Raw genomic sequence first — 27,843 nt, forward strand, 5'->3', positions numbered from 1 at the left:
CTTCTTTTCCTAGAAACCAGTCAGGTTACTGGTTTTAAACTGGAGGTGGCAACAGGCATTGCAGCAACTGTGTGACCAGAGGATGGCGAGTTCCTCTGAGTGCAATTCCACGATGCCCTCCTGATATTATTATTACCTCTCTGCCTCTCCCTCTTCTCACTAATGGCAAGCAGACACAGTCCTCTTCTTGTAAGCTACCCACCCCAGCCCTTCCAATTGCATGCACATGTCTAAAAGAGATGCTGGATCCCGGACTGACTCCTGGAACTTAAGGCAATTGCAGCTCAATTTCCATCTTGCCCTGAGCTCCAGGATGCCAAGAGTTAAGCCCTATCATGAAGCAAAAACGCTTAACCTGTCACGCCCCCACATGCGGGTCCCCTCTCTTCCCGCTCCCCGGCCTCTCAGAGAGAGATGGAAACCCCTGATCCCCATCTTACAGTGGGTACCCCAAGATACGGTTTGGTCCAGATAGAAGAGAGCAGCTGGCTGCTGCCGTAGCTGGTGGTTCCTTTCCCATGTCACTCATCTATTTCTAGGGCTCACCGCACCTGCCACACAGCTTCTGGACTTTTACTTTTCCCTGGTGAATTCTAAATCAAATAATAGGATGGACAAATCAAGGCAGCTTAGCTCACAGAGAAAGCTACTTGGGGTTTGCTTTCTGTTTTCACATCCTCTAAAACTGTACTGAGGATGGTGTGTGTGTGCGTGTGTGTACGTATGTACTTGGAGGAGGGTGAGGAAGGGGAGGCTGCAGGATTGATTATGACTTATTAAACTATTGGAAAAGAGGCTGAATCATCACAGTCAAAAAGAAATAGCTGCCACTCCATGTGATGTAACTCCCACTTCTTGCCTGTTCCCCTTTGCTCCCTCACAGCATGTAGGAGGGACTGTGCTGGGTCAGACCAGCAGGTGCTGACTGACGTGGCTACAGCAAGGGGACCACCTGTATGGCCGCTGCACCTCCAAGCTGTGGGACGCAGGGACAGCTGGGACCAGTCGACCTCCACTGACCCTCTGATGGCTCCTAGGAGTGAATCTTGGACTCCAGGTGTGGGTTTACATGCCCTGCGCTCATTGGGAACTGCATGGAGAAGCGCTGTCCCCTGAGCGCTTTTTCTCCCTATCCTTAGCCTGACCCTGCGCCCTGCGCCCTGCGCCCGGGGCTGGCCCACGGTAAACACAGTTTTGCTAACTTGTTTGGCTAAGAAAATCACAGAGGTCCCGGTGTAAATCTGGGTCACCCCGGCCTCCACTCCAGCTGCCTAGAATATGCTGGGTGGAAGGGAATCGATTCTGTGAAATCAGAGGGAAAATATTGCTTGTCCTTGCCATGAGTCTTGAAGAGAACGAAAACGCTTAACCTTTCACGCCCTGCATGCGGGTCCCCTCTCTTCCCGCTCCCCGGCTGTCTGTAAGCTCTGCCCGCAGCCACCTGCAGGCGTTTCAGTCGGTCTCATACTTGTCCTTCTACAGGACCCAGGAGGAGGGGTTGGGGGAGGGCGGAGCGAAGCCGCCGTGACGTAGCGGGAGGGGGGCGTGGGGAAATGTGCCGAGGGGCCCGGGCTGGCTGGGCCAGTCCAAGCGGCGCAGCCACCCGTGCGCGCGCGCTCGCAAGACCACCCGCGCCCAGAGCCCCAGTCTGAGGCTTGGCGCCGGGGGGTTTGCGGGCGAGGCGAGCTCTCTACGGGCGAGGGGCTAGTGGGAGCCGGCACAAGAGGGTCGAGGAGCCAGAAACACCAAACGTTCGGCGCCGGGCGCTAGCCAAGCTGCTGCGCGCCGCGGCGCCCAGCTGGCTCGGGGACAGCCGCTGGGTGTCGGAGACCGGAGTTAGCGGATTGCAGCGGAAGAGCAAAGGTGAGGAATGGTGTGTGTGTGTGTGTGTGTGTGTGTGTGTGTGTGTGTGTGTGTGTGTGAGAGAGACAGAGATGGAGGGAGCGAGAAGCGCACTTGGGCACCTGTGTGCATCTGCACTGATGGTGGTGTGCCCATCCGAGTGCCTGAGTGTAGGTCCCGGGACGTGATTCTCCGCTCTTGTGCTTTCTGGGGCGATTGTAGTAGGAATGAACGACAGCGGGTACCCCTGCCTGAGTTAAGGGGGCTGTGGGTAGAGTGTGCTGGAACGGACGTGTCCTCACAGCCTCATGCCCGTGTGCGTGGCGTGTGCCCTTTAGCCCGAGATTTCAGGTGGTAGCTGCGAAGGATGACAACTTCTCTCCCAGCGCCCTGCAAAAGAGACCCGGCGCGAGAGGAGCGAGGCCGTGAGGTGCTAGCTGGGGCTCCTGCGGGAGCGCACCAGAGGCAGGCGGCGGGCGCAGAGCGGAGAAAGGGAGGCTTCTCTCCTGTTCTTTTCCTCCCCCAGCCGGGGAGATAGACGCTGAACGATCTAGGATCCGTCCCCGTCCCCCACCTCGGGACAGAAAGGACAGTTTGTCTAGGTTTGGAAAGACCAAAGCATTGCATAGCCCGTGCCCGAAAGCCGCTGGCCAAGTCCCCAAGCGACTGTCTTCTGCGCCCCAATGTCTCTGTCCTCAGCGCCCCACCCCACCCCCGGCACCCATGCTCTGCGTTTAGAGACTGGGCGTGCTGGCGCTACAATCTTCACTCTTCCCTCGTCTTCCTGGAAATGGCACGGAGTTCTTTGGGAAACCCTTGCTCTGAGGATCAGCGAGTTGGATGGCCAGGAGGACTTTCTGTGCCAGCCGGGAGCATCGGCTCCGCGGTCCTGACAGTCGCCCCTCCATTTCTCAACCTCATATGCCAGCACCGCCCCGGCTTTTCCCAGGCGCTCACGCGCCGCGGTGGCCCACAGGGGCTTTTATCACCCTGCTAGTGGGGGCTCTCGCTCCAGCGGCGCAGAGGCCAAGCCGGGTTCTGAAGGCCCCAAGGGAGGCGGGGGTGGGAAGTGAATGCGGAAAGATGATGGGGAGAGGAGAAACTGAAGCTGAGCAGGATTTAGGACCTCCCCTGATGTCCGGTCGCCATCCCAACACTCATTTTTTGGGCTGGTAACCACAGCCCCTACGTAAAAGGGAGGCGGGGGTGCAGGTGCGTGAGACCATTCTTACCCTCCTCTCCACAGAGCCTGGACTTGGTTCAGAGGAAACCAACCACTAGCCATTTCCAGCATCTAACAATTATTGGGCTGGAAAAACAAAGAATGCAGAAAACCAAACTTCCTTGTACATTTAATTTAACCACAATTCAACAAGAATTGGCTGCCTGGCATTGGAATATTCTTTCTCTGAAACAAAAAGGAAACAGAAATCTCTAGAAGACCTTAAGCGGCTGACTTCTTTGTTAAATAAATCTCCCCATGATTTAAGTTCATTTCTTGCTTAGAGGAGGCTTCCCACTCTCAACCCGCTCCCCAGCCTCCCACCTCCACCACCTTCACCAAGTCTCTGAACCCTGTCTGTTGCTACCATTAAGCAATTCTGTCTTGTTGAGTGAAACCCCAGTTAAAATGACCAAGTTAAGGCTGGAAAGCAACACTCAACCCTCCCTCATACTCCCTGCACCATCATCGTTCCTGGCCCAAAAGCTCTTAGACAGGGGCTCTGCCGGCCCAGGGGGACTCCGGGTTACCTGGACATTGGAGTGTGACCATTCATGTTATATAGATGGGCCCCTGGAAATCCCCATGATAAGGTACACTCTAATTGCAGGCAGCTTGAATAGGATTCTGGCTCTGAAGAATTAATCCAACTGACAAGATGGTTAGAAATGACAATGAAACTACCCAAGTTAATCCAGGGATACTAACCACAGTTTCTGTACAGCTTCTGTTTTAATTGCTGCCAGTCTATGGTTTTTTACCCAATACAGACATGAAATTCCAGATCCCCCAAATACTTCACAAAATGGTCAGCCACAAAGCCCAGATCTCACTCCACAGACAGTTGTGTGGTAGGGAAATGAGCACAGAAGGAACCAGCAAGGCACCTGGCAGTTCAGAATGGATCAGAGGCAAAGGTGAGCAAGGATCCTCAAGTACTTGTTGCTGGCCAAGTCTCCTTTAACTCATCTGAAGTCTTTCCAGGGATTAAGGAGTAATCTTCCATCTACACCCAGGCACCAGGAAAAGTACCTAGCTCAGGGGAAATGTGTCAGCCGAGTGAATTATTCCCGCTCTGCTGAACATAACACCCTTTGAACATCTCGCCTCTTCCTAGATTGGCCTCTTTGCTGTCCTCCTGCCTCACTCTTCATACACCCAAGACCCAGCTCAAACATTTCTCTTTGGAAGCCTCCTCTGAGTCCCCCAGGAAAAGAAGGCATTCTTAAGTCGGTCATTTATCTCTCATGCAATTCCCACCCTATATGAGCTGACTGCTGACTTCCTTTCCTATCTCCCCTTTTAAATTATCACCTTCTAGAGGGCACTAGCCAAGTTTGTTTTTTGTTTTTTGTTTTTTGTTTTTTTTTTTTTTTTGAGACAGAGTCTCGCTCTGTCGCCCAGGCTGGAGTGCAGTGGCGCCATCTCGGCTCATTGCAAGCTCCGCCTCTCGGGTTCACGCCATTCTCCTGCCTCAGCCCCCGAGTAGCTGGGACTACAGGCACCCGCTACCATGCCCGGCTAATTTTTTGTATTTTTTAGTAGAGACGGGGTTTCACCGTGTTAGCCAGGATGGTCTCAATCTCCTGATCTCGTGATCCACCTGCCTCGGCCTCCCAAAGTGCTGGGATTACAGGCGTGAGCCACCGCGCCGGGTCAGTTTGTTCATTTCTACATCCCTGCTGTCAGCACAAAGAAGCCTCCTCCCCATCCTAACCCCATGATATTTTTTGAATGGCTGTATATCAATCATTTAACTATGGGATGAACTATCGTTTTAGATCTTAAGCCAAGCCAATAGTGTTCCAATTATTTTCTCAGCAAGGAAGTAACACAGGAGTCAGTTGCTTCAAACCAAAGCCCAGTTATCAGCTGTTCAGTCTCTCGGCCACTGAGGAGCAGAGGGGATGCCTTGAGACGTGCAAAAGACTTGGGGCCAGGTGGCCTGTGTTCACATCCCAGCTGCACCAGTTATGTTCAAGAGAATGGGAGTGAGCTCTTTAAACTGTCTAAGCCTCAGTTTCAACATCTCTAAAATGGGGGTAATTATCCCTACCACCTAGGACAGTTGGGGAGATCAAGGGAATCGTGGGTGTGAATGAATTCTATCAGTGCCGGAAGCCTTCTGCTTACTTCTATGAAAGAGCTTGTGTCCCACACCTGCTTCCCGTTTTTGTCCTTAATTAGAAAATGGCAGGCAAATTCTCTGGGGTGTTACAGCACTTGGGAGCAGCATCCCCTTAGGGACTTTGGGAAAGAGCTCTTGAGGAAGTCAAGCATTAGGTACTGGAAAACAAAAATAGAAGAAAAACAAAAAATAAACTGAAGCCTACATTTAAAAAATGAAAGCAAACCAGACTTTTATTTTTAATACTGAAGACTATAAATTGGTTCACCATGCAAGTAGATTTCAATACATCAGAGATAATGAGATGGTAGAGGAAAACATGGGGGCAAAACAACACTTACGAGGTTCCCATTATGAGCCCAACGCAATGCTCGGCGTTTTCACATACATTCCATCATTTAACCTTCATGACACCCCCATGTGAACAAATAAGAGTCAGAACCATTAAGGACCAGGCATGCGGTCACACGGGCTCAGCAGTGGAACCCGGTTTGTTCTACCTCTAGAGTCTGGGTTTTTTCCACTATGGCATTTTCAGAACGGAAAGACTCCAAGGCGGTCAGCACAGACTTCCTGGTAGGGAAGAGGCCAGGAATGTCAGTGTCAGACCCTTCTGAGGTCAGGCGCTGAACTTCTGCAAGCTCGGCCCTTCTGCAGTTTAGCTCAGTCAACTTCGTAGGGGTCAAAGGATGTGCTTTTCGAAGCCACAGCCCTCCCCAACATGTGCGTCAGCAGATGATGGCTGAACTCAAACCCTTCCCTAGTATTGGAAAAACTACTCAAAAACTGATGAGAAACTCTAGAGCTTAATGTTGATGCGGAAAGAGAATACATTTTTCAATGTAAGAGTATGTCTGAGAGGGTAAACCAGAAATGTGTAAATTTGGTGAGAGTTTAAACAGCTCGTGACCGACGGGCCAATCTTCCTTTTTTCCTTCCAGATGTCACACTGGATCCTTGGCCTCCAGGGTCCATTAAGGTGAGAATAAGCTCTCTGGACTGACTGGACCTAGCCTAAGACGGAAAAGCAGCCATGGACATGGTGGATAAGCCACTCAATGGAAGCCACACATGGCTATCCATTCCATTTGACCTGAATGGCTCTGTGGTGTCAACCAACACCTCAAACCAGACAGAGCCATACTATGACCTGACGAGCAATGCAGTCCTCACATTCATCTATTTTGTGGTCTGCATCATTGGGTTGTGTGGCAACACACTTGTCATTTACGTCATCCTCCGCTATGCCAAGATGAAGACCATCACCAACATTTACATCCTCAACCTGGCCATCGCAGATGAGCTCTTCATGTTGGGTCTGCCTTTCTTGGCTATGCAGGTGGCTCTGGTCCACTGGCCCTTTGGCAAGGCCATCTGCCGGGTGGTCATGACTGTGGATGGCATCAATCAGTTCACCAGCATCTTCTGCTTGACGGTGATGAGCATCGACCGATACCTGGCTGTGGTCCACCCTATCAAGTCGGCCAAGTGGAGGAGACCCCGGACGGCCAAGATGATCACCATGGCTGTGTGGGGAGTCTCTCTGCTAGTCATCTTGCCCATCATGATATATGCTGGGCTCCGGAGCAACCAGTGGGGGAGAAGCAGCTGCACCATCAACTGGCCAGGTGAATCTGGGGCTTGGTACACAGGGTTCATCATCTACACTTTCATCCTGGGGTTCCTGGTACCCCTCACCATCATTTGTCTTTGCTACCTGTTCATTATCATCAAGGTGAAGTCCTCTGGAATCCGAGTGGGCTCCTCCAAGAGGAAGAAGTCTGAGAAGAAGGTCACCCGAATGGTGTCCATCGTGGTGGCTGTCTTCATCTTCTGCTGGCTTCCCTTCTACATATTCAACGTTTCTTCCGTCTCCATGGCCATCAGTCCCACCCCAGCCCTTAAAGGCATGTTTGACTTTGTGGTGGTCCTCACCTATGCTAACAGCTGTGCCAACCCTATCCTATACGCCTTCTTGTCTGACAACTTCAAGAAGAGCTTCCAGAACGTCCTCTGCTTGGTCAAGGTGAGCGGCACAGATGACGGGGAGCGGAGTGACAGTAAGCAGGACAAATCCCGGCTGAATGAGACCACGGAGACCCAGAGGACCCTCCTCAATGGAGACCTCCAAACCAGTATCTGAACTGCTTGTAGGGTGGGAAAAAACCAAGCCATGCTCTGTCTACTGGCAATGGGCTCCCTACCCGCACCCGCTTCCTTCCTCCCACCCCTCACACCTGGCTTCTAGAATAGAGGATTGCTCAGCATGAGTCCAATTCAGAGAACAGTGTTTGAGTCAGCTTGTCTGATTGAATGATAATGTGCTAAATTGATTACCTCCCCCTTAAAGCGAACATTGAAATGCAGGTAGGCAATTCAAAGTCTGGAGAAGGGGGATCATGCCTGGCTATCATCTTTAGAAACAACAAAAATAGAAAAAAAAAGTATCTGTGTGTTTGTGTATTTAAAACTCAATATGTAATCTTGTGTTTTTATATTTATCCTTGTATATTCCTATTTATTCTCTGTATAGGCATTACCTACGTTCCCGTGTTCACATACACAAGTATCTAATTCCAGTGTGCATAGTGTAGATGGACATTTGCCACAATACAGTGTCCGCAGAAATGGACTTATCATGAAGTCAGTAAAGTCCAAGCTTCAGGGTCTCTCTTGCACGGGCCTTTCCAAGGCCCAGGAGGGACCTGGGCAGTATGTTCACGTGGTCATATGTTTTTGTAAAAAATTGTGAAAGTAAGATATTTTGTATTGTTTTTCTTAAAGAGGACCCTCCTATAAGCTTCAAACCTCAAAAACTTCCAGCGTCTGCCCTTGCGGATTTGCTTCATTAATTTCAGGCAAGTTAGGTCAATGTAAGAAGGGAAAGGGAGAAGATATTTGAAGAACCAGAACATAAATTCATATGTTTCCACTTCTCAGATATAATCAGAGAATTCTTCATTTGCCCAAAAGGACTCAAGTGGTTGTGGTCATCCGTCATTGTATTTATCAAGACAAAGCCAACTTTGTTATAAGATTGCATTGTTTTTCTTTTCAGATTGCTTTAGTTTTTCTTAGGGAGCCATGAGTGGGGAGAATCACTAACATGAAAGGCAAAAGATGGACTATGATTCCTGTGGAGAAACAATTTTCTTCTCTCCATCGTGAAAATAAGTGAATAAGAGTGAAGCAAAATTACACCTTTATGAGAAACCATAAAATTGTTTTTATTTTTCAGGCCAGAGATAGCTTCCTAATGAAAGAAAATGGAAATGTAATTCAACGACGCCTCAAAGGGGATTCTAGAGGACTTCATACAAAGCTGGGCATTAAGAAAACCACAATGCATGGCCGGGCGCGGTGGCTCACACCTGTAATCCCAGCACTTTGGGAGGCCAAGGTGGGTGGATCACCTGAGGTCAGGAGTTCGAGACCAGCCTGGCCAACATGGTGAAACGCCGTCTCTACTAAAAATACATAAATTAGCCGGGCAAAGTGGCATGTGGCTGTAATCCCAGCTGCTTGGGAGGCTGAGGCAGGAGAATCACTTGAACCTGGGAGGTGGAGGTTGCAGTGAGCTGAGATTGTGCCACTGCACTCCAGCCTGGGGAACAAGAGAAAACTCAGTCTCAAAAAACAAAAAAAAAAAACCCACAATGCATACTAAAGACCAGAGGACACTGTTCATAAAACAAAAGCACCCTTTCCCGCCAATGAATATGCAGCATGCGGGGGGTGTGGTCTGAGTTTTGGTAGGGCTCCACTACTCGGAAATACTGCTGTGCCGCCTTCCCTGCTAACTGTATACGCAGTAACTGTCATATATTTAATTCCATGGACTCTCTGAGCCGCTCTGCAAGGACTATTGTAGACAGGCACTTCACACCATAAAGTGGCATTTTTTTTGTTCCCGAAACTGACATTTACAAGCGATAAGAAAAGAGATAATGTCCATTTCATTGACTGATCATTTTCCAGAGTACGAAGAAATACACACCTGGGTGTCTGCAAGGATGTCATCATCTTTGGGTTTTGTCTGAGAGCATCACTCAGCATCTCACACATAGATTTTACCGTATTTTTAAATGAGCTTTCCTCTTCTGGCTCCCTAAGCAAGCGCTGTTGGCCAGTGGGAGTGACTAAGTGCTCCACCTGTGGGTGTCCTTAATGTGCTGCTTTTTCTGTGTAATTCACACCACCTCATTCCCAAAAGTACTTCCTGTAGCTCAGAAAAATGTGTTCAATAAGATTTTGGATAGATAAATCCATACAAAAATAAAAAGAGGTACAGTTATAAAACAAGACTATAGAAAAAGTTGTTGCAGAAATTGCATGCAGTAAAATCCCACACCATTAGCAAAAGTAAGGTCAACTGCAAGTTCAGCTCAGGGCTTCCTAGCAGCCATGTTTAGCAAAGTGTGACTTTTTTTTTTTTTTTTTTTAACAAAAACAAGCAAAGATTTGGAAGAAAATGCTTTAGACCTAACTTTACAATTATTATAACATAAGATGTTCCAGGGTCCTTGAATAAATGCTGAGTTTTAGGGAAATGATTCCAAGGGACCAAGAATTGGTAGAAATAAATTCAAGGCAGAGAAGACTAACTCTACAGGCCAGGCATGATGGCTTATGCCTGTAATCCCAGCACTTTGGGAGGCCGAGGTGGGTGGATTGCCTGAGATCAAGAGTTCAAGACCAGCCTGGCCAACACAGTGAAACCCTGTCTCTATTAAAAATACAAAAAATTAGCCACGCGTGGTGGTGGGCGCCTGTAATCCCAGCTACTCGGGAGGCTGAGGCAGGAGACTGACTTGAACCCGGGAGGTGGAGGTTGCAGTGAGCCGAGATCGTGCCATTGCACTCCAGCCTGAGCAACAAGAGCGAAACTTCATCTCAAAAACAAAACAAAAACAAAACCACGAATTCTATAGTACTCATGACTCTGCAACCAGAGAAACTACCTGTAGGGAGGCCAGAGTCCAAAGCAGCCACCTGGAACTTGAAAATGAAATGCAGACCCAGGCGTCTGTGGGTCGTCATCAGCAGGATGACCATTCTAAGGCTAACAGACAGGCTTTTAAATCTGATGCTATAATTCCATTCAAATACACAGTTAGGTTTCTACCATAGGGAAAGCTATTCTCCACTTTCTGAAATATCTGTTTCAAAGATAACTTGCTCTCCGGTTTTCTTTTATCTAAAAGAGAGAAGCAACATGCTAATTTAAAGGTTAACATCATTTTAATTCAAAAATTTCAGTCTCCATTCCATATTTAATGATGAAGACAAATCTGCTGGGTGCTGGGAGGGAATAGAAAGTAATGCACTCCATTGATTTCAGAGTATCTAATCACTTGGGTTATGCAAGCTGCTACTTACCTGCCATTAGCATGGGTAGTTAAGTGCTGATTAAACCTAAGTGAACTCAGTGAAAAAGATATTGGGAAAGATAATATGATATTGCGGTCTATGTTGAATGTTAGCTTGCGTGTCAGTAACAGAGTTGGGTAATATTGGACGTGTAGATGAAACTTTAGCAGGGTTGGGCACAGTGCTCACGCCTGTAATCCCAGCACTTTAGGAAGCCAAGGCAGGCGGATCACCTGAGGTCAGGAGTTCAAGACCAGCCTGGCCAACATGATGAAACCCCGTCTCTACTAAAAATACAAAAAAAAAAAATTAGCTGGGTGTGGTGGCGTGCACCTGTAATCCCAGCTACCCAGGAGGCTGAGGCAGGAGAATCGCTTGAACCCGGGAGGTGGAGGTTGCAGTGAGCCAAGATCGTGCCACTGTACTTCAGCCTGGGTGACAGAGCAAGACTCCATCTCAAAAAAAAAAAAAAAGAAAAAGAAACTTAAGTGGGGTTCATATCATAGCGTGGCACAATCTAGAAGGCAGAGGGACACTGGAGAATAAAATGGCATGCAGAGAGGAACATGCAGGCTGGTGGATGGGGCTTCTAGACCTGGCAGTGAACTGGAGTCTATTTGCTTACACAAATTCTTTCCATAATGGAATACAAGTGTTTCTTGCCAAAGCTTGCAGTCCTAGCTGCCCTAGATGAGGAGCACCGTGCTGGAAAAGTGCACAGGCTGATCACAGAGACAGGTAGGGAGCAAAGGACTGTCAAAATACATGTTCCGGGCTGGGCACAGTGGCTCACACCTGTGATCCCAGCACTTTGGGAGGCCGAGGCAGGGGAATCACTTGAGCCCAGGATTTTGAGACTAGCCTGGGCAATATGGTGAGACCCTGTCTCTTTAAAAAAAAAAAAAAAAAGAAAGAAAGAAAGAAAAAAAGTCTCATATTCCTGATCAGCTCTGAATGTGACTATTCAATGAAGACAGTAAAGTTACAGTGGAAGGCACACATGACCTTTGGCCTTGCTAAAGAACAGTGGCTGAAGGTCTAGCAAACATAATGCTCATCTTAGGTTACCTGTTGATTTAAAAACAACAAAAAAACCCCATAAAAATAGTAAAATAGGCCGGGCGCGGTGGCTCAAGCCTGTAATCCCAGAACTTTGGGAGGCCGAGATGGGCGGATCACGAGGTCAGGAGATCGAGACCATCCTGGCTAACACGGTGAAACCCCGTCTCTACTAAAAAATACAAAAAAAAAAACTAGCCGGGCGCGGTGGCGGGCGCCTGTAGTCCCAGCTACTCCGGAGGCTGAGGCAGGAGAATGGCGTGAACCCGGGAGGCGGAGCTTGCAGTGAGCTGAGATCCGGCCACTGCACTCCAGCCTGGGCGGCAGAGCGAGACTCCGTCTCAAAAAAAAAAAAAAAAAAAAAAAGTAAAATATAAAAACAAATTAATGTTTTATAAACCCTGGGGAAAATAATTTCAGCAAAGTACAAAAATTTAAAGCATTCCTTTCTTTAATTTTGTAATTCTTTACTGTAGAACAGCTCAAAATATCAGTTCTGTTTCAAGTAACAGAATTGCTAACTGAGCAGGGAAATGTAATTTGGATTGTAAAATTCTTGCTTTAATAAAAATTCCTTAAACAGTTAAAAAAAAAAAAAAAAAAGGAGAAAGAAAGAAAGGTGGCAAGAGAAGTATCAAAAGTTTCCATAGATGGTTGGGAAGATATGATTAGTGTTTCCAAAACGTGTATCATTCTAAGAATCCCAATAGCTGGCAAGCCAAGCAGTGGAACTTAAAGTCATGACAATCAATCACTTGTCTCATCCACGTTTTTGCCAAATTCAAAAACACCAAATTTCCCATCAAACATTCTGTCAGAGTAAACCTTTACCTAAGTTCTTGTTTTGCTTTTAACATGTGAATTTCTGGGAACATTCTCATGGGCAGGCTCTAATTTTTTTTTTTTTTTTTTTTGAGACAGAGTTTCACTTTTTCACCTAGGCTGGAGTGCAGTGGCACGATCTTGGCTCACTGCAACCTCCGCCTCCTGGGTTCAAGTGATTCTCCTGCCTCAGCCTCCCAAGGAGCAGGGATTACAGGCATGCGCCACCACACCCAGCTAATTTTTGTATTTTTAGTGGAGATGGGGTTTTGCCATGTTGGCCAGGCAGGTCTCAAACTCTTGACCTCAGGTGATCCGCCTGCCTCAGTGTCCCAAAGTGCTGGGATTACAGGCATGAGCCACCACGCTCGGCCAATTTTTCATCATCTCTCCCTTTCCTGGCATTATTGAAGGGACAGGCTGGGTTGGGGGGGGCGGCACAGGGAAAGAACACCTCTTTGCTTAGATATTGGTGTCTAGTGGGGATACTAAGTTCATTTCCTGATCCTGCTAGGCCTGGAAGCAGGAAAGAAATGTCCTGGTTAGAGATAAAACCGTCCTGTCCTTTTAGAGAAGCCTGTTAAAGAATATGATGCAAAGCCACCTTCAACGAAATCTGAAATGACACCCCACAGCCTTGTCCACTCCAATTACTCAGTGAGAGGGCCTCCAGTTGCTTAAGCCATAGAGAAGGCCCCTTTGCAGTGGGAGTCACTGAAGACAGAAAGGGAAGCCCAGGATGAACCCAGTCCTAAGGGCTGCTGGGGGCCACCAAATAAGACTGTTGTAGCCCTGGACACAGAGGGAGACAAAGAATACATTGCCAAGGACCCTGAAGGAAATCTGCTAGTCTCAAGAGAGGAAGACTCACGACCAGCTCTCTGGGACTACCTGTCAACTCAGCAGGTGCAGCCAGGGAAGAGCCATGCTGCTTCTGCCCTCCCAGTGGGCTAGCCTATCAGTCCTGGAAGGGTTCCTGTCCCCACGTAAGGGGATATGTACATTGCTGAGTACGCTGATATCTTTTTCATGGGTATGATTTTTTTTTTTTTTTTTTGAGACAGAGTCTTGCTTTGTTGCCCAGGCTGGAGTGCAGTGGCCGGATCTCGGCTCACTGCAAGCTCCGCCTCCCGGGTTCACGCCATCTCCTGCCTCAGCCTCCCGAGTAGCTGGGACTACAGGCGCCCGCCACCTCCCCGGCTAGTTTTTTTGTACTTTTTAGTAGAGACGGGGTTTCACCGTGTTCGCCAGGATGGTCTCGATCTCCTGACCTCGTGGTCCGCCCGTCTCGGCCTCCCAAAGTGCTGGGATTACAGGCTTGAGCCACCGCGCCCGGCCATGGGTATGATTTTTTAACAAGAAAGCTAAATGGTTCTCGTGTAACATAACTGGTATAGTTTGGCTGTGTCCCCACCAAAATTTCATCTTGAACTGCAGCTCCCATAATCCCCATGTGTCGTGGGAGGGACCCAGTGGGAGGTAACTGAATCATGGGAGCAGTTACCTCCATGCTGTTCTCGTGATAGCGAGTGAGTTCTCACGAGATCCGATGGTTTTATAAGGGGCTTTCCCCCCTCCTTCACTCTGCACTTCTCCTTGCTGCCGTCATGTGAAGAAGGACATGTTTGCTTCCTCCTTCTGCCATGATTGTAAGTTTCCTGAGGCCTCCCCAGCCATGTTGAACTTTGAGTTAATTAAACCTGTTTCCTTTATAAATTACCCAGTCTCAGGTATGTCTTTATTAGCAGCGTGAGAACGGACTAATGCAATAACCAAGGCTTGGTGGCTTTCTTAACATTAACCAGCATCCCACTTCTCAGGAGACATGGATGGTGTTCTAAGGCTCTCAAGTTCTCAACTTGTACCTTCACTCTAGTTTATGCTCCCAAGCATATGCACACATAAACACATACGTAATGTACATGCATATAGGTGGTATGACAGAACACACATGTGATGCTTCACATGTATGATGCCCTCCTTTTGTCCACTGTCCTGCTCCAGCCCATTTCCATGGCTCAGTCTACATCTGCTCATCTTGTTTGCTTAAGTACCATGCATGTGAAAGACATGCTCACGTGTGCATATTCATGCACATACATGTGAGGCACACATGTGATGCATATGTGCACTTGGGAGGTATGTGTGTGACATATGTGTACACACAGTATACATCCTATATTGCCTCGGCAAGACCTCAATGCAGAGATTCTCCAGTAGCTTTAAACAGAGGGTGATAAGTATAATTTGACTAACTTATCTCAAATCTAGGCATATGTAGTCTTTTTTTTTTTTTGAGACAGAATTTCGCTTTTTTTGCCCAGGCTGGAATGCAGTGGCGTGATATTGGCTCACTGCAACCTCCACCTCCCAGGTTCAAGTGATTCACCTGTCTCAGCCTCCCGAGTAAGTGGGATTACAGGCATGTGCCATCACGCCTGGCTAATTTTTTTGTATTTTTAGTACAGATGAGGTTTCACTATGATGGCCAGGCTGGTCTCGAACTCCTGACCCCAAGTGATCCACCCACCTCAGCCTTCCAAAGTGCTGGGATTACAGGCATGAGCCACCCCACCTGGGGGTCACCAAATAAGACCAAATAAGGCCACCAGTTAGTCATTTTTTCTAGACTGCTGCTACAATAGGGAGGAGGGCACTGTGCATAAACTAATTTTTTACCCAGAGAATTCTGTGCTAGATCACAGACTGCATGCCTAGCATGCCTAGCCCCGGCCAGCTGTCCCTGCCTCAATTCAACAACAACAACAACAAAGAATTGGCAAGAGGGTGTGATGGTTTCCTACAAATCACCCCCACCAGTCCATCAGCATAAAGCACTTGTACTGCTAACAGCAACGTTTTTGCATTAAAAAAAGATGTAATTTCTTCACAGAAAAATCACTGAAAATAATTCTTAAATTGAGTCTCATCAATGACAGCATCTTAACAGACATTTCTTCCCCCTGGCCCTCCCGACCATGCTTCTTAAACAAATCCAAGGCTGAACCCTAAGGGGAAGCTGTGATACTCTGCCACTGAGAAAATGAATGACTGCTCTCTTCCTTGCCCGTGAGCGTACCTCTGCAAAAGAGTCTCTTAAACAGAAAAGAAACCCTCCCCTTGTCCATGGTCCTGCTTGTTTATTTCCATGGCTTGGGATATCTACCTTGGCTCATATTGTTTGCTTAAGTATCAGCCAGTGTGTGATGGAGAGTGTTGTTATATCTTTCTTTGAGCAACAGAAGTCTGATCTCCAGGGTTCATTCTCAAGATTAATTAAAGCTAGCCTAGTCTCAGCTGTGCTGTCAGCCCAGCCTGCTAGACACTCACAGAGCAAAGGCTTGGGTGGAAGGAAGACTTACGTTGTTTGCCTTCAGCTTAAGCACTTTTTGGCAGATGAAAATCCTGTCCTAAATAGCTCTTCCAAATTCCCAGGTGGTTGGGCTCGGGAGATGACAGACCACAGCTGTTCCACTTTTCTTCTCTGCACCTTCATGTGACCATCTATCTCCAAGGGTTTGCAAGCTCAAAGGTAGCAGAACATGCAACTTCAGCCATACCATGTGGCCTCCTCGAAGGTCTGTCTTTGCAGCCCAGGAAACCTATTGCTTCTTGGTTTTAAATGTAACCTTTCTAGTCCAGCTGAGCCGACGCAAAATCTGGTTGGCTACCAGCAATATGGTTCTGGGATGTTGGGCACACATGGAAATGGGTATTCAGATGGTTTGGGATTTTGAGGGCTTCCTTCCTGCCTTCAGGGCCAATAAAGTAATTTTTTTTTTTTTTTTTTTTTTTTGAGACGGAGTCTCCCTCTGTTGCCCAGGCTGGAGTACAGGGGCGTGATCTCGGCTCACTGCAGCCTCTGCCTCCTGGGTTCATGCAATTTTCGTGTCTCAGCCTCCCCAGTAGCTGGGATTACAGGAATGTGCCACCACACCCAGCTAATTTTTGTATTTTAGTAGAGACGGGGTTTCACCACGTTGGTCAGGCTGGTCTTGAACTCCTGACCTCAAGTGATCCACCTGCCTCGGCCTTAAAATCCCTTTTTAAAGAGGCATTTGAGAATCCCACATTATCTCCTTTAAACAACTCGAAAGGGACACTTCATTTTCATAAAATGCTGTTGGGAAGCAATTTCGAAGGAGTCAACAAAGGCATTTCATCCCAGGGTGGATGGAGCAGAGCCGGGTCTCATTCTTTATCTCCATCTCTCCTTCCTTTTGGTCTTGCCTGCCCTTTGACAGAAGCAATTTAATATGTAGCTGAGCAGGAGAAAACGGCTCCTAGTTGGAACAGCCAGCTAAGACAGGGTTCCCATTAACTTGGAGGGGTCAACCAGCCAGCTTAGCCAGCTCACTGAGGTCCCCTACGCACACTCTGATTGCCAATAAAAAGTAGCAACAGACAATTCAAGGAGAAAGACCCAGGAAAGTCTCCACTGGAGAGTCCAACATCCTGAGAGCCATCTCATCAATAAAGAGCAGGGCTTGGAGTACGGGGAGCTGATGTTTAGAACTCGTTAAAAGCTAGTATAATCTGAACAGCGCATTGTTCCTGAATCCTTCCTACTCCTGATTTCATAGCTAATCTGTCCATCACTCTCTAGCTGTCACTCACCCATAAACAACAGCAGATCTTTATAAACAGTAGATCAATCATGATCAAAGGAAACTGAACACTCTTTCCACACGGCTCCCACACACCCCTCACCCCCGCTCTGTCCTTTTGGGTGGTGCTGACAAACTGAGATCACCCCAGTCTTTGAAGACTAAATGGAGACAAGGAAGCTCGGGACATCCAGGAAAAGCCTTCAACAGCTCTGACTGCAAAAACAGTTTCAATTATGTGATGTGATTGATGGTTTTAACATGTCAATAATAGGTGCGCACACGGTCCACAGGTAGAATTTTTATTATTATTATTATTTATTTTTCGAGACAGACTCTCGCTCTGTCATCCAGACTAGAGTGCAATGGTACGATCTCGGCTCACTGCAACCTCCACCTCCCGGGTTCAAGCAATTCTCCTGCCTCAGCCTCCCCAGTAGCTGGGATTACAGGCACGTGCCACCATGCCTGGCTAATTTTTATATTTTTAGTAGAGATGGGTTTTCGCCGTGTTGGCCAGGCTGGTCTCGAATTCCTAACGTCAAGTGATCTGTCCACCTCAGCCTCCCAAAGTGCTGGGATTACAGGCATGAGTCGCTGTGCTTATTATTATTACTATTATTATGGTATTTTGAATGTGATTATTCTTACTAATATGTCATCTCTGCATGTCCAGTATTTCAATAAAATAGTTAAAACTGTTTTTGCTTTCTAATGAGACTTTGTGACTGTGTGTGTTTCTCTGTCAGATGAATTTACCTCCGTATTTGCTGTTAAAAGTGATTGTATAATCCTAACCCTACAAAACAAGCGGCAAATGTTTCTTTTTAGTGACTTACTTTTTAAAAAATTTACAAGTGTACCATTTTATAGCTATCTTCACACAAAATCACATTCTCAATGAAAGAGACTCAGATCGAAGTTTGTTCATTAGGCCAGCTACGTGAACTCACCCCTATCCCCACCTGCCTCTGAAAAACATCCCACATGTTCATGAAAGACGACCAGAGTCCTAAGTGACATAACCTACACTTTCCAAGCTTCCTAAAGCCCTGAACTAGAAATAGGCTTTAAAATTTAACAATTTGTTTTAAAACTCTAAGCCCGCCGGGTGTGGTGGCTCATGCCTGTAATCCCAGCACTTTGAGAGGCCGAGGCAGGCGGATCACAAGGTCAGGAGATTGAGACCATCCTGGCTAACACGGTGAAACCCCATCTCTACTGAAAATAGAAAAAAACTAGCCGGGCGAGGTGGCAGCACCTGTAGTCCCAAGTACTCGGGAGGCTGAGGCAGGAGAATGGCGTGAACCCGGGAGGCGGAACTTGCAGTGAGCCGAGATGGCGCCACTGCACTCCAGCCTGGGCGACAGAGCGAGACTCCGTCTCACCAAACAAACAAACAAAACAAAAAAAACTCTAAGCCCAACGAAAAGCCTATAAAGTCTTTTCTAGATGTTACCAAGGTCTTTGCAATCATTTGTCTGAGAGCAAAAGAAAAAAACAAAAGAAAAACCTTGAAAATTGGCAACTACTGGTGAATCCCATTTTGTCCACAGACTGGTTTTTTGTTGTTTTTTTTTTAAAGACGGTGTCTTGCTCTGTTGCCCAGGTTGGAGTGCAGTGGCATGATCTCGGTTCACTGCAACCTTCGTCTCCTGGGTTCAAGTGATTCTCCTGCCTCAGCCTCCCAAGTAGCTGGGATTACAGGCACCTGCTACCAAGCCCGGATGATTTTTTGTATTTTTAGTAGAGACGGGGTTTTGCCATGTTGGCCAGGCTGGTCTCGAACTCAATCTTGACCTAGGTGATCCACCCGCCTCAGCTTCTCAAAGTGCTAGGATTACAGGTGTGAGCCACCACACCCAGCCACAGAGACTAATTTTTAATGGCCCCATCCGATTTCTTCCAGATTTTGTAGCCTAGTTTAAACAGAATGTCTGCTTAAGTCATCGTCAAGCAGATGACAAAGGGGTGCCCTAAAAATGCCATAAAGACACACCAGGTCTCAGTGACAGCAAAGCTGACTATAGAGAAATGCCAAGAGTTTAGAAATTAGGCCCCCAAAACCAACTTGTTACCATCTTCTCATCTTTCTTTCACTCAAATCCAAAACATAACGAATTTCCAGTTGCTTAAATTAGATACTAAAATCAGAAAAAAATTAGCTGATTTGTAGCTATGATCACTATGTACCAAGCCCTGTTCTAAGCACTTAATATGCATCATCTCATTCAATTCCCATAAGAGCTCTCTGAATGAAGTAGGTGCTACTTTTATTCCCATTATACAGATGAGCAAACTGAGGTGTGGCACGCTTGAGTCACTTGCCCAGAAGCTGCACTCTTAACCACTTCTCCACATGGCATGACCACCTACAGAAAGTGTGAGCTTGAGCAAGTGCCTGACCTTCCAGAGACCAGTCTTCCTCATTTGCAAAACAGGGATAACGCCAAGTACCTCAAGGAATTCTGTTAAGATCAGAGAAAGAGGCCGGGCGCGGTGGCTCAAGCCTGTAATCCCAGCACTTTGGGAGGCCGAGACGGGCGGATCACGAGGTCAGGAGATCGAGACCATCCTGGCTAACAAGGTGAAACCCCGTCTCTACTAAAAAATACAAAAAAATTAGCCGGGCGAGGTGGCGGGCGCCTGTAGTCCCAGCTACTCGGGAGGCTGAGGCAGGAGAATGGCCTGAACCCGGGAGGCGGAGCTTGCAGTGAGCTGAGATCCGGCCACTGCACGCCAACCTGGGCGACAGAGCAAGACTCCATCTCAAAAAAAAAAAAAAAAAAAAAAGATCAGAGAAAGAAAATATTGAAGACAATTTGTCACATTATCAGACATAGAGAGGTACCCAGTACATATTAGCGTCCCCTCACCTTTAATCAGAGCAAAAGAAGACCAGAAATGTTTTGGTTGTTAAACAGCTGATCATTTTCCAAAATTGCTAATATTAAACCACGGCTTCTAATCCTGCCATCGGTAGAAAGCTCGACCAGCGCTAACAAAATCAGCCATGTGACGCAAGATGAAAGCAAATCGGAGTGCAGAAAAGTAAATGCAATTAGCTGGCTACCTGATAAGGTGGTACACGCTGCACCAGGAGTGTGCCTTTCTGGCTAGAGGACTTTACTCCTCTCTTAACCCGAATTAAATGGTCTCTACCACACGGGACCAGGAATAAACTTCCACCTCCCTAAACAGAGCTTCATCTTGCCAAAGCATTCTGGAAACTCAGCAGCTCGTGGTATGTTACAAACCGCTGAGCCCTTTTCCTCCTCCCTCCAGTGTGGGACCACGGTTGGCCCGGGGCTTGGCTCACCAGAGAGAGAGGAGCGTGCAGCGAATCCTGGGTTTATCACCATCTGCACGGCTCCAGGGTCCAGCTGGAGACAGATGGCACACTCGCAAGGGTTTAACTGAAATGAATGGAATGAAGGAGCTACATACAGAGGTGGGGGCAGGCGCAAAAGAACCACCAAGAGACGGATGAGGTGCCTGGAGACTGGGCACGGGACTAAGGGAATAAAAAGGCTTAAAAGGGACAGAAGCCTTCTCTAACGCCATAAGGAACATTCAAAAGTCCAGACTTCGCATTGTTTGAGGGGGAGGGGAAGGGCTGATGATAGTCATAAATATAAATATGAATGAATTCAGCATTTCTGAAACTAGACTAAATCAATCTGGTCATTTTCTTTCTCTCATTTAAGAATTGTAGGGTAATGCATAGTTGGAATATTTACAGGTTTGTTTTTTTTTTTAGCATATCAGGAAGTTACCTTGTTACAAAGCTAAATTTTTATTCAGGCACTCAATGAATATTGAGTGTCTACTGTGTGCCAGAGATTGTTTTAGAAGCTGAGAATTTAGTAAGAAAGACAAAAGATAGAGCAGAAGACAAGTACAATGGTGCACGCCTGTAGTCCCACCTACTTGTGAGGCTGTTGGGAGGATCCCTTGAGCCAGGAGTTCGAGATCAACCTGGGAAACATAGCAAGACCTTGTCTCTAAATAAATAAATAAATAAAAGACAGACCAGGTCTCTGCTCCTTGTTGTGAAAGAGACACTCGACAAACACACGTAAATAGATGATGTAATTTCAATACCGCATCAAATGCTATAATGAAAATGCATAAGCAGGCCAGGCACAGTGGGTGGCTCACGCCTGTAATTCCAACACTTTGGGAGAACGAGGTGGGCGGATCACCTGAGGTCAGGAGTTCGAGACCAGCCTGGCCAACATGGTTAAACCTGTCTCTACTAAAAATAACAAAAATTAGCTGGGTGTGGTGGCGCATGCCTGTAATCACAGCTACTTGGGAGGCTGAGGTGGAAGAATCACTTGAACCCAGGAGGCGGAGGTTGCAGTGAGCCGATACGGTGCCACTGTACTCTAGTCTAGGCAGCACCGCTGCACTCTAGCCTAGGCGACAAGCGTGAAATGCCCTCTCAAAACAAAAAAGTAAAAGAAAATGCATAAGTGGCAAAGAGTGGGGGTTAAAGGCCTGGGTTCAAGAGTCACACAGCTGGTTTATATCTCAACTCTGCTACTTCCTCAATGATTTGGGGCAAATTACATAACCCCTCCCTTGGCCCCAGTTTCCTCCTCAGTGAAGTGGAGATAACAACAGGATCTGAAGCAGGCATGGTGACTCATTCCTGTAATCCCAGCACTTTAGGAAGTTGAGGCGGGAAGGCTGCTTGAGCCCAAGAGTTTGAAACCAGCTAGGCAACATAGCAAGACCCTGTCTCTCCAAAAAAATAGCCAGGCATGATGGCACGCACTTGTGGTCCCAGCTACTCAGCAGGCTAAGGTGGGAGAATCACTCGAGCCCAAGGGGTCGAGGCTAGAGTGAGCTGTGATGGCACCACTACAGTCCAGCCTGGGCAACAGAGCAAGACCCTATCTCAAGAGAAAAAAAAAGGACACAGGATCAAGACAGTTCACATTCAAGTTTCATAAGAGTGGTAACAGTGGCTGACATGTATTGAGCTGTTGATAAACACCAGCTTTTAATTTAGATGGGTGGTTCAGGCAGGCTTCTTGGAGGAGGTGACAGACATATGAAGATCTGCAGAAGAAACAGCAAAAGCAACGGCTTTAGGAAGGAGGGAGCCAAAGCTTGTTTATGAAGCAGCAAGAAAACCAAGGAGGCCAGAGTAGAGTGAGGGAGGAGGAGAGTGGGGTCAAGCAGGGGGTCAGGCCACGCAGGGACTTGAAGGTCTTTGATGGGAGTTTGCATCTGGCCAAGAGGGATGGGCAGCCGGGGGGGGTTTAAGTAAAGGATACACAAAACCTGGTTTCCACTTTTAAAAGTGGGCTTTGTGGCAAGGAACATGAACTAAAAGGGGTCAAAAGTAGAGGCTGGGTATGGTGGCTCACGCCAATAATCCCAGCAGTTTGGGAGGCCAAGGCAGAAGGATCATTTGAGGCCAGAAGTTCAATACCAGCCTGGGCAACATAGTGAAACCCCATCTCTATAAAAAAATTCAAAAATTAGGCCAGATGCACTGGCTCATGCCTGTAATCTCAGCACTTTGGGAGGCCGAGGAGGGCAGATCACCTGAGCTCGGGAGTTCAAGACCAGCCTAGGAAATATGGCAAAACCCCATCTCTACCCAAAACACAAAAATTAGCCAGGCATGGTGGCACATGCTTGTGGCCCCACGTACTCGGAAGGCTGAGGTGGGAGGATTGCTTGAGCCTGGAGGTAGAGGTTGCAGTGAGCTGAGATCATGCCACTGCACTCCATCCTGGGTGACAAAGTGAGACTCCCCTCTCAAAAAAAGAAAGAAAGAAAGAAAAAGAAAAAAAAATTAAAAATTAGCCAGTGGTGGTGGCACACACCTGTTGTCCCAGCTACTCAGGAGGTTTAGGTGGGAGGATCGCTTGAGCCTGGAAAGTCAAGGCTGCAGGCAGCTGTGATTGCAACACTGCACTCCAGTCTGGGTAACAGAGCAAGATCCTGTCTCAAGAAAAAAAAAAAAGAAGGCCGGGCGCGGTGGCTCAAGCCTGTAATCCCAGCACTTTGGGAGGCTGAGACGGGCAGATCACGAGGTCAGGAGATCGAGACCATCCTGGCTAACACAGTGAAACCCCGTCTCTACTAAAAATACAAAAAACTTAGCCGGGCGAGGTGGCAGGCGCCTGTAGTCTCAGCTACTCGGGAGGCTGAGGCAGGAGAATGGCGTAAACCCGGGAGGCGGAGCTTGCGGTGAGCTGAGATCCGGCCACTGCACTCCAGCCTGGGTGACAGAGCGAGACTCCGTCTCAAAAAAAAAAAAAAGAAAAAGAAAAAGAAAAAGGGCCAGGCATGGTAGCTCACGCCTGTAATCCCAGCACTTTGGGAGGCTGAGGTAGGCGGATCACTTGAGGCCAGGAATTCGAGGCCAGCCTGGCCAACATGGTGAAACCCTGTCTCTACTAAAAATACAAAAATTAGCTGGGTGTGGTAGTGCATGCCTGTAATCCCAGCTACTTGAGAAACTGAGGCAGGAGAATCACTTGAACCCGGGAGGCGGAGGTTGCAGTGAGCCAAGATCATGCCACTGCACTCCAGCCTGGGCAACAGAGGGAGACTCCGCCTCCAAAAAAAAAAAAAAAAAGTAAAGAAAAGAAAGAAAGGATGAGGAACTGGTAACCTGGACAGTGGAGATGGAAGAAGAGCAGGGGTCACCAAACCACGGTCCAAGAGCCAAAATGGGCCCTTTGCCTGTTTTAGTAAATACAGTTGGTCCTTGAACAACAGGCGTTTAAACTGCACGGGTCCACTTTTTTTCTGATTTTTTTCAACCAAACACTGATTGGAAATAGAGAATTTGTGGGATGCAAAACCTGTGTATATGGAAGGTTCACTTTTCATACTCACAGGTTTCACAGGTTGACTGCAGGCCTTGAGTATGCATGAATTTGGAGATATGCAGGGGTCCTGGATCCAATCCCCCTCGGATACTGTGGGATGCCTATAAAGTCTTACTGTACACAGCCATACCCATCTGCTGATGTGCTGCCTGTTGCTGCTTTGGGGCTACGATGGCCTTGCTGAATTGTGTTGACAGAGACCGCAAGGTTGGCCGGGTGCAGTGGTTCATGCCTGTAATCCCAGCACTTTGGGAGGCTGAGATGGGCGGATCACTTGAGGTCAGGAGTTTGAGACCAGCCTGGCCAACATGGTGAAACTCCATCTTTACCCCCAAAATAAAAAAAGACAAGGACCACAGGGTCTGCACAGTCCACTTACTATCTGGCTCTTTATAGCAAAAGCTCATCCATCTCTGTTTTGGAGGAAGAGCCTATAGGGCTTGTGAAACCACTGGGTGTGGAGAGTGAGACAGAGATGGAAGACTTCCCGAGTTTGAGCCATGAATAGCTGGGCTGTGCCATTTCTTGAGATAGGAATGACTTGGAGTGAGGGCCTAGGAGGGCCACTAAGAAGAGAGTTGTTATTCTGGATGTGTTAAGTTTGAGATGTCTCTTAGACATCCAAGTGGAGTTTCTTTTCTTTTTTGGAGACAAGAGTCTCACTCTGTCACCCAGGCTGGAGTGCAGTGGCGCCATCTTGGCTCACCGCAACCTCTGCCTCCTGGGTTCAAGCAATTCTCCTGCCTCAGTCTCCCGAGCTGGGACTACAGGTGCCCACCACCATGCCTGGTTAATTTTTGTATTTTTTTAATAGACACGGGGTTTCACTATGTTGGCCAGGCTGGTCTCAAACTCCTGGCCTCAGGAGATCCTTTGGGAGGCTTTGGCCTCCCAAAGTGCTGGGATTACAGGCATGAGCCACCATCACTGGTCCCAAGTGGAGTTTCTAAGGAGGCAGGAGCACAGGGGCTGGAGGAACAAATGTAGGAGTTTCTGCAAACATGCCCGCCTGGCTGTTTGTTGAAGGCAGAGTCTCAGGTATCTGCAAACAGTGAAGTCAAATAACCACCCCTTCTACCACAAATGTCACCTCCAGCAGACACAGGCTGATAAACACTGCCATAAAGATAAGATGTCAAGACAACTACATTAGGGCTCTCTTGATCCCATTGGCATCTCAGCCAAGAGCAAACACCAAATGTCCGAATCCCACTGAGCAATAGTGTGGAATTCAACCTCCTGCCCTGCCCCAGATGTTACTTTTATTGACAGTATATCCCTTACTACATCAAATTTCCCTGTCTTTCCTCCCCTGTTTGTTAATTTGTGATCAATTTCCAATTTCCTCTCCTTTCCTTTTTTCTTCTTCTCGCTTTCTCCCTTTCCATTTCTCCTAGCTTAGCTAGTTAAATTTCTTGTTTTCATTTTCCTAGGTAATTTTGTCTCTCCCATTTATTCTCTCTTCTCCAGGTATCCCCAGCTTCTATTCCCTCCTAGGTTTATCAGAGAATGCCCCTTCGTCCAACATCATCAGGCCACAGGCACAAGATTTAGCAGGTTCACTCTTCAGAGTCTATATGGACGTGCCAAAAACACAGCCACCTTACATCAAAGAGGAGGTACTGGAAGAAGGGTTGAGGTGGATGTGAGACGAGATGGGTGAGAATTGTCTTACTGGTTTTATTATTTCAATCATTAGACAACTGATGGCGAAAGGCCCTTGTGCCTTTTCCAATGCATCCTTTGTGTAGACACTGTGATTACATAACATATACGCTTGGCATATTTTGCAAATATTTATTGAATCATTTGATTTGACAGCCAAGATCTATGGGACCCATGCTCCCAGATGCTAGATCACAGATTGCATAAGGAAAGAACATGTGGTGTCTACAAAATCTGCAGTGTTAAAACTCTCCACTTTGGACATTATCCTGGCTTGCTTTCTATATTTCTCTTAAAAATAAAGAGAGCTGGGTACAGTGGCTCACACCTGTAATCCCAGCACTTTGGGACGCTGAGGCAGGCGGATCACTACGTCAGGAGATCGAGACCATCCTGGCTAACACGGTGAAACCCCGTCTCTACTAAAAATACAAAAAAACTAGCCGGGCGTGGTGGTGGGCGCCTGTAGTCCCAGCTACTCAGGAGGCTGAGGCCGGAGAATGGCGTAAACCCGGGAGGCGGAGCTTGCAGTGAGCTGAGATCCGGCCACTGCACTCCAGCCTGGGCAACAGAGCCAGACTCAGTCTCAAAGAAAAAATAAAAAAATAAAGAGAGCTGGGTACAGTGGCTCACACCTGTAATCCCAGCACTTTGGGAGGCTGAGGCAGGAAGATAACTTGAGGCCAAGAGTTCAAGACCAGCCTGGACAACACAGTGAGACCCCATCTCTACAAAAAATTTAGAAATTAGCTGGATGTAGCAGTGCATTCCTATGGTCCTAGCTACTCCAGAGGCTGAGGTGGGAGGACCGCTTGGGCCTAGGAGGTCAAGGCTGCAGTGAGCTGTGATCATGCTACCGTACTCGTCTTAAATAAATAAATAGCAGGAGAAATCTGACTGCTCAATGTTCTGAATGAGATAAGAGTGTACCAATGGGGACTGGGCGCTGCGGCTCACGCCTGTAATACCAACACTTTGGGAGGCTGAGGCAGGCAGATCACCTGAGGTCAGGAGTTTGAGACCAGCCTGGCCAAAATGGTAAAACCCTGTCACTACTAAAAATACAAAAAAATTAGCCAGATGTGGTAGTGCACGCCAGTAGTCCCAGATACTCGGGAGGATGAGGCACAAGAATCGCTTGAGCTCGGGATGAGAAGGCTGCAGTGAGCTGAGGTCATGCCAATGTTCTCCAGCCTGGGTGACAGAGTGAGACTCCGTCTCAAAAAGAAAAAAAAAAAAAAAAAAAGTGTGCCGATGGGTCTACAGAAACGAAAATGTCAGAATATATCCGCTGTGTTGAAAGACAGCCCTCCACCATGTAGATGCTTGGCTACCAGGCATGGCCACCCCATGTGTCATCTGCCCCTGAATCACTGGATAGCCACTCCAGCTTGGGTGCCCAAACCGACTGCAGAGACCCACCCATAGGCAGAGATCAGGAAGCAGTATGGGTACCAACCGAATGGTGCCCAGAAGTGTTTGAGCCGTCTGTCTCTTCATATTCTGAAATTTTCTCTGAAGCCAATAATGTGACAATGTAGAAAGATCAAGGACTTCCAGAGCCAGGGGATCTGAAGACAGGCACCTGTGTGATCTCGGGCAGGTTGCTTGACCCTAAAGGTCATCACACAACACACGTGTACTCATCCCTAAACCAGAACTAAACTACAGCAATAAGGCGAAAAGGCGCCTCTTTCACTCAGGCACCTCTTCATACCCTGAGAAAAAAGGCTCTAGGTTCTCATCTCTGTCTTGCTGTCCCCAGCACAGTGCCTCGTCTGGCTGTGGAAGCTGAGTTCTTTGCCCCCGATCCGTGGTTTGGATGGTCCCAGTGGACATGCGGAAGCCAGAGGAAGGGGGTGGTGCTGTCCCAGGAGGCACAGGACAAGGAAAGGAGCCATGGAGAGGAAAAAGGTAAAGACACATTTCCTCCACGAGCAGGAGCTTTTCCAGTGACCAGGCAGTCAGGTGACAGCTTCTGGCAGTGCTCAGTTCTACAGGCAGAGGAACAACAGCGGCATCTTCAGGCCAGTCAGATGAACTTGGCCAGGGAAATACAGAGGAAAGGCAGGGAACACCCTGATTTCAAAACACACACTGGACTGGGTGCGGTAGCTCACACCTGTAACATCAGGGCTTTGGGAGGCTGAGGTGGGAGGATCCCTTGAGCCCAGGAATTCGAGACCAGCCTGGGCAACACAGTAAGGCCCTGTCTTTACACAAAAATTAAAAAATTAGCCGGTCATGGTGATGTACACCTGTAATCCC

General features: G+C 47.7%; 2 protein-coding genes and 1 pseudogene across 4 annotated transcripts in view; 1 reads left to right on the top strand and 2 right to left on the bottom strand.

Moving 5' to 3' along the window:
• Nucleotides 1-27,843, bottom strand: part of SLC39A11 (solute carrier family 39 member 11) — a 564,973-nt gene that overhangs the window by 533,687 nt on the left and 3,443 nt on the right. The window lies entirely within an intron of this gene.
• LOC697782 (DNA-directed RNA polymerase III subunit RPC10 pseudogene) overlaps nt 1-27,843 on the bottom strand; it is a 31,833-nt pseudogene that overhangs the window by 592 nt on the left and 3,398 nt on the right. The window lies entirely within an intron of this gene.
• Nucleotides 1,584-8,247, top strand: SSTR2 (somatostatin receptor 2). Its single transcript, XM_001085574.5, has 2 exons — nt 1,584-1,863; nt 6,134-8,247. Exon 2 carries the CDS (start codon nt 6,226-6,228, stop codon nt 7,333-7,335), a length of 1,110 nt encoding a protein of 369 aa, XP_001085574.3. The 5' UTR covers nt 1,584-1,863; nt 6,134-6,225; the 3' UTR covers nt 7,336-8,247.

The sequence above is a fragment of the Macaca mulatta genome, chromosome 16, assembly GCF_049350105.2.
Source record: "Macaca mulatta isolate MMU2019108-1 chromosome 16, T2T-MMU8v2.0, whole genome shotgun sequence".
Taxonomy (NCBI): Eukaryota; Metazoa; Chordata; class Mammalia; order Primates; family Cercopithecidae; genus Macaca; species Macaca mulatta.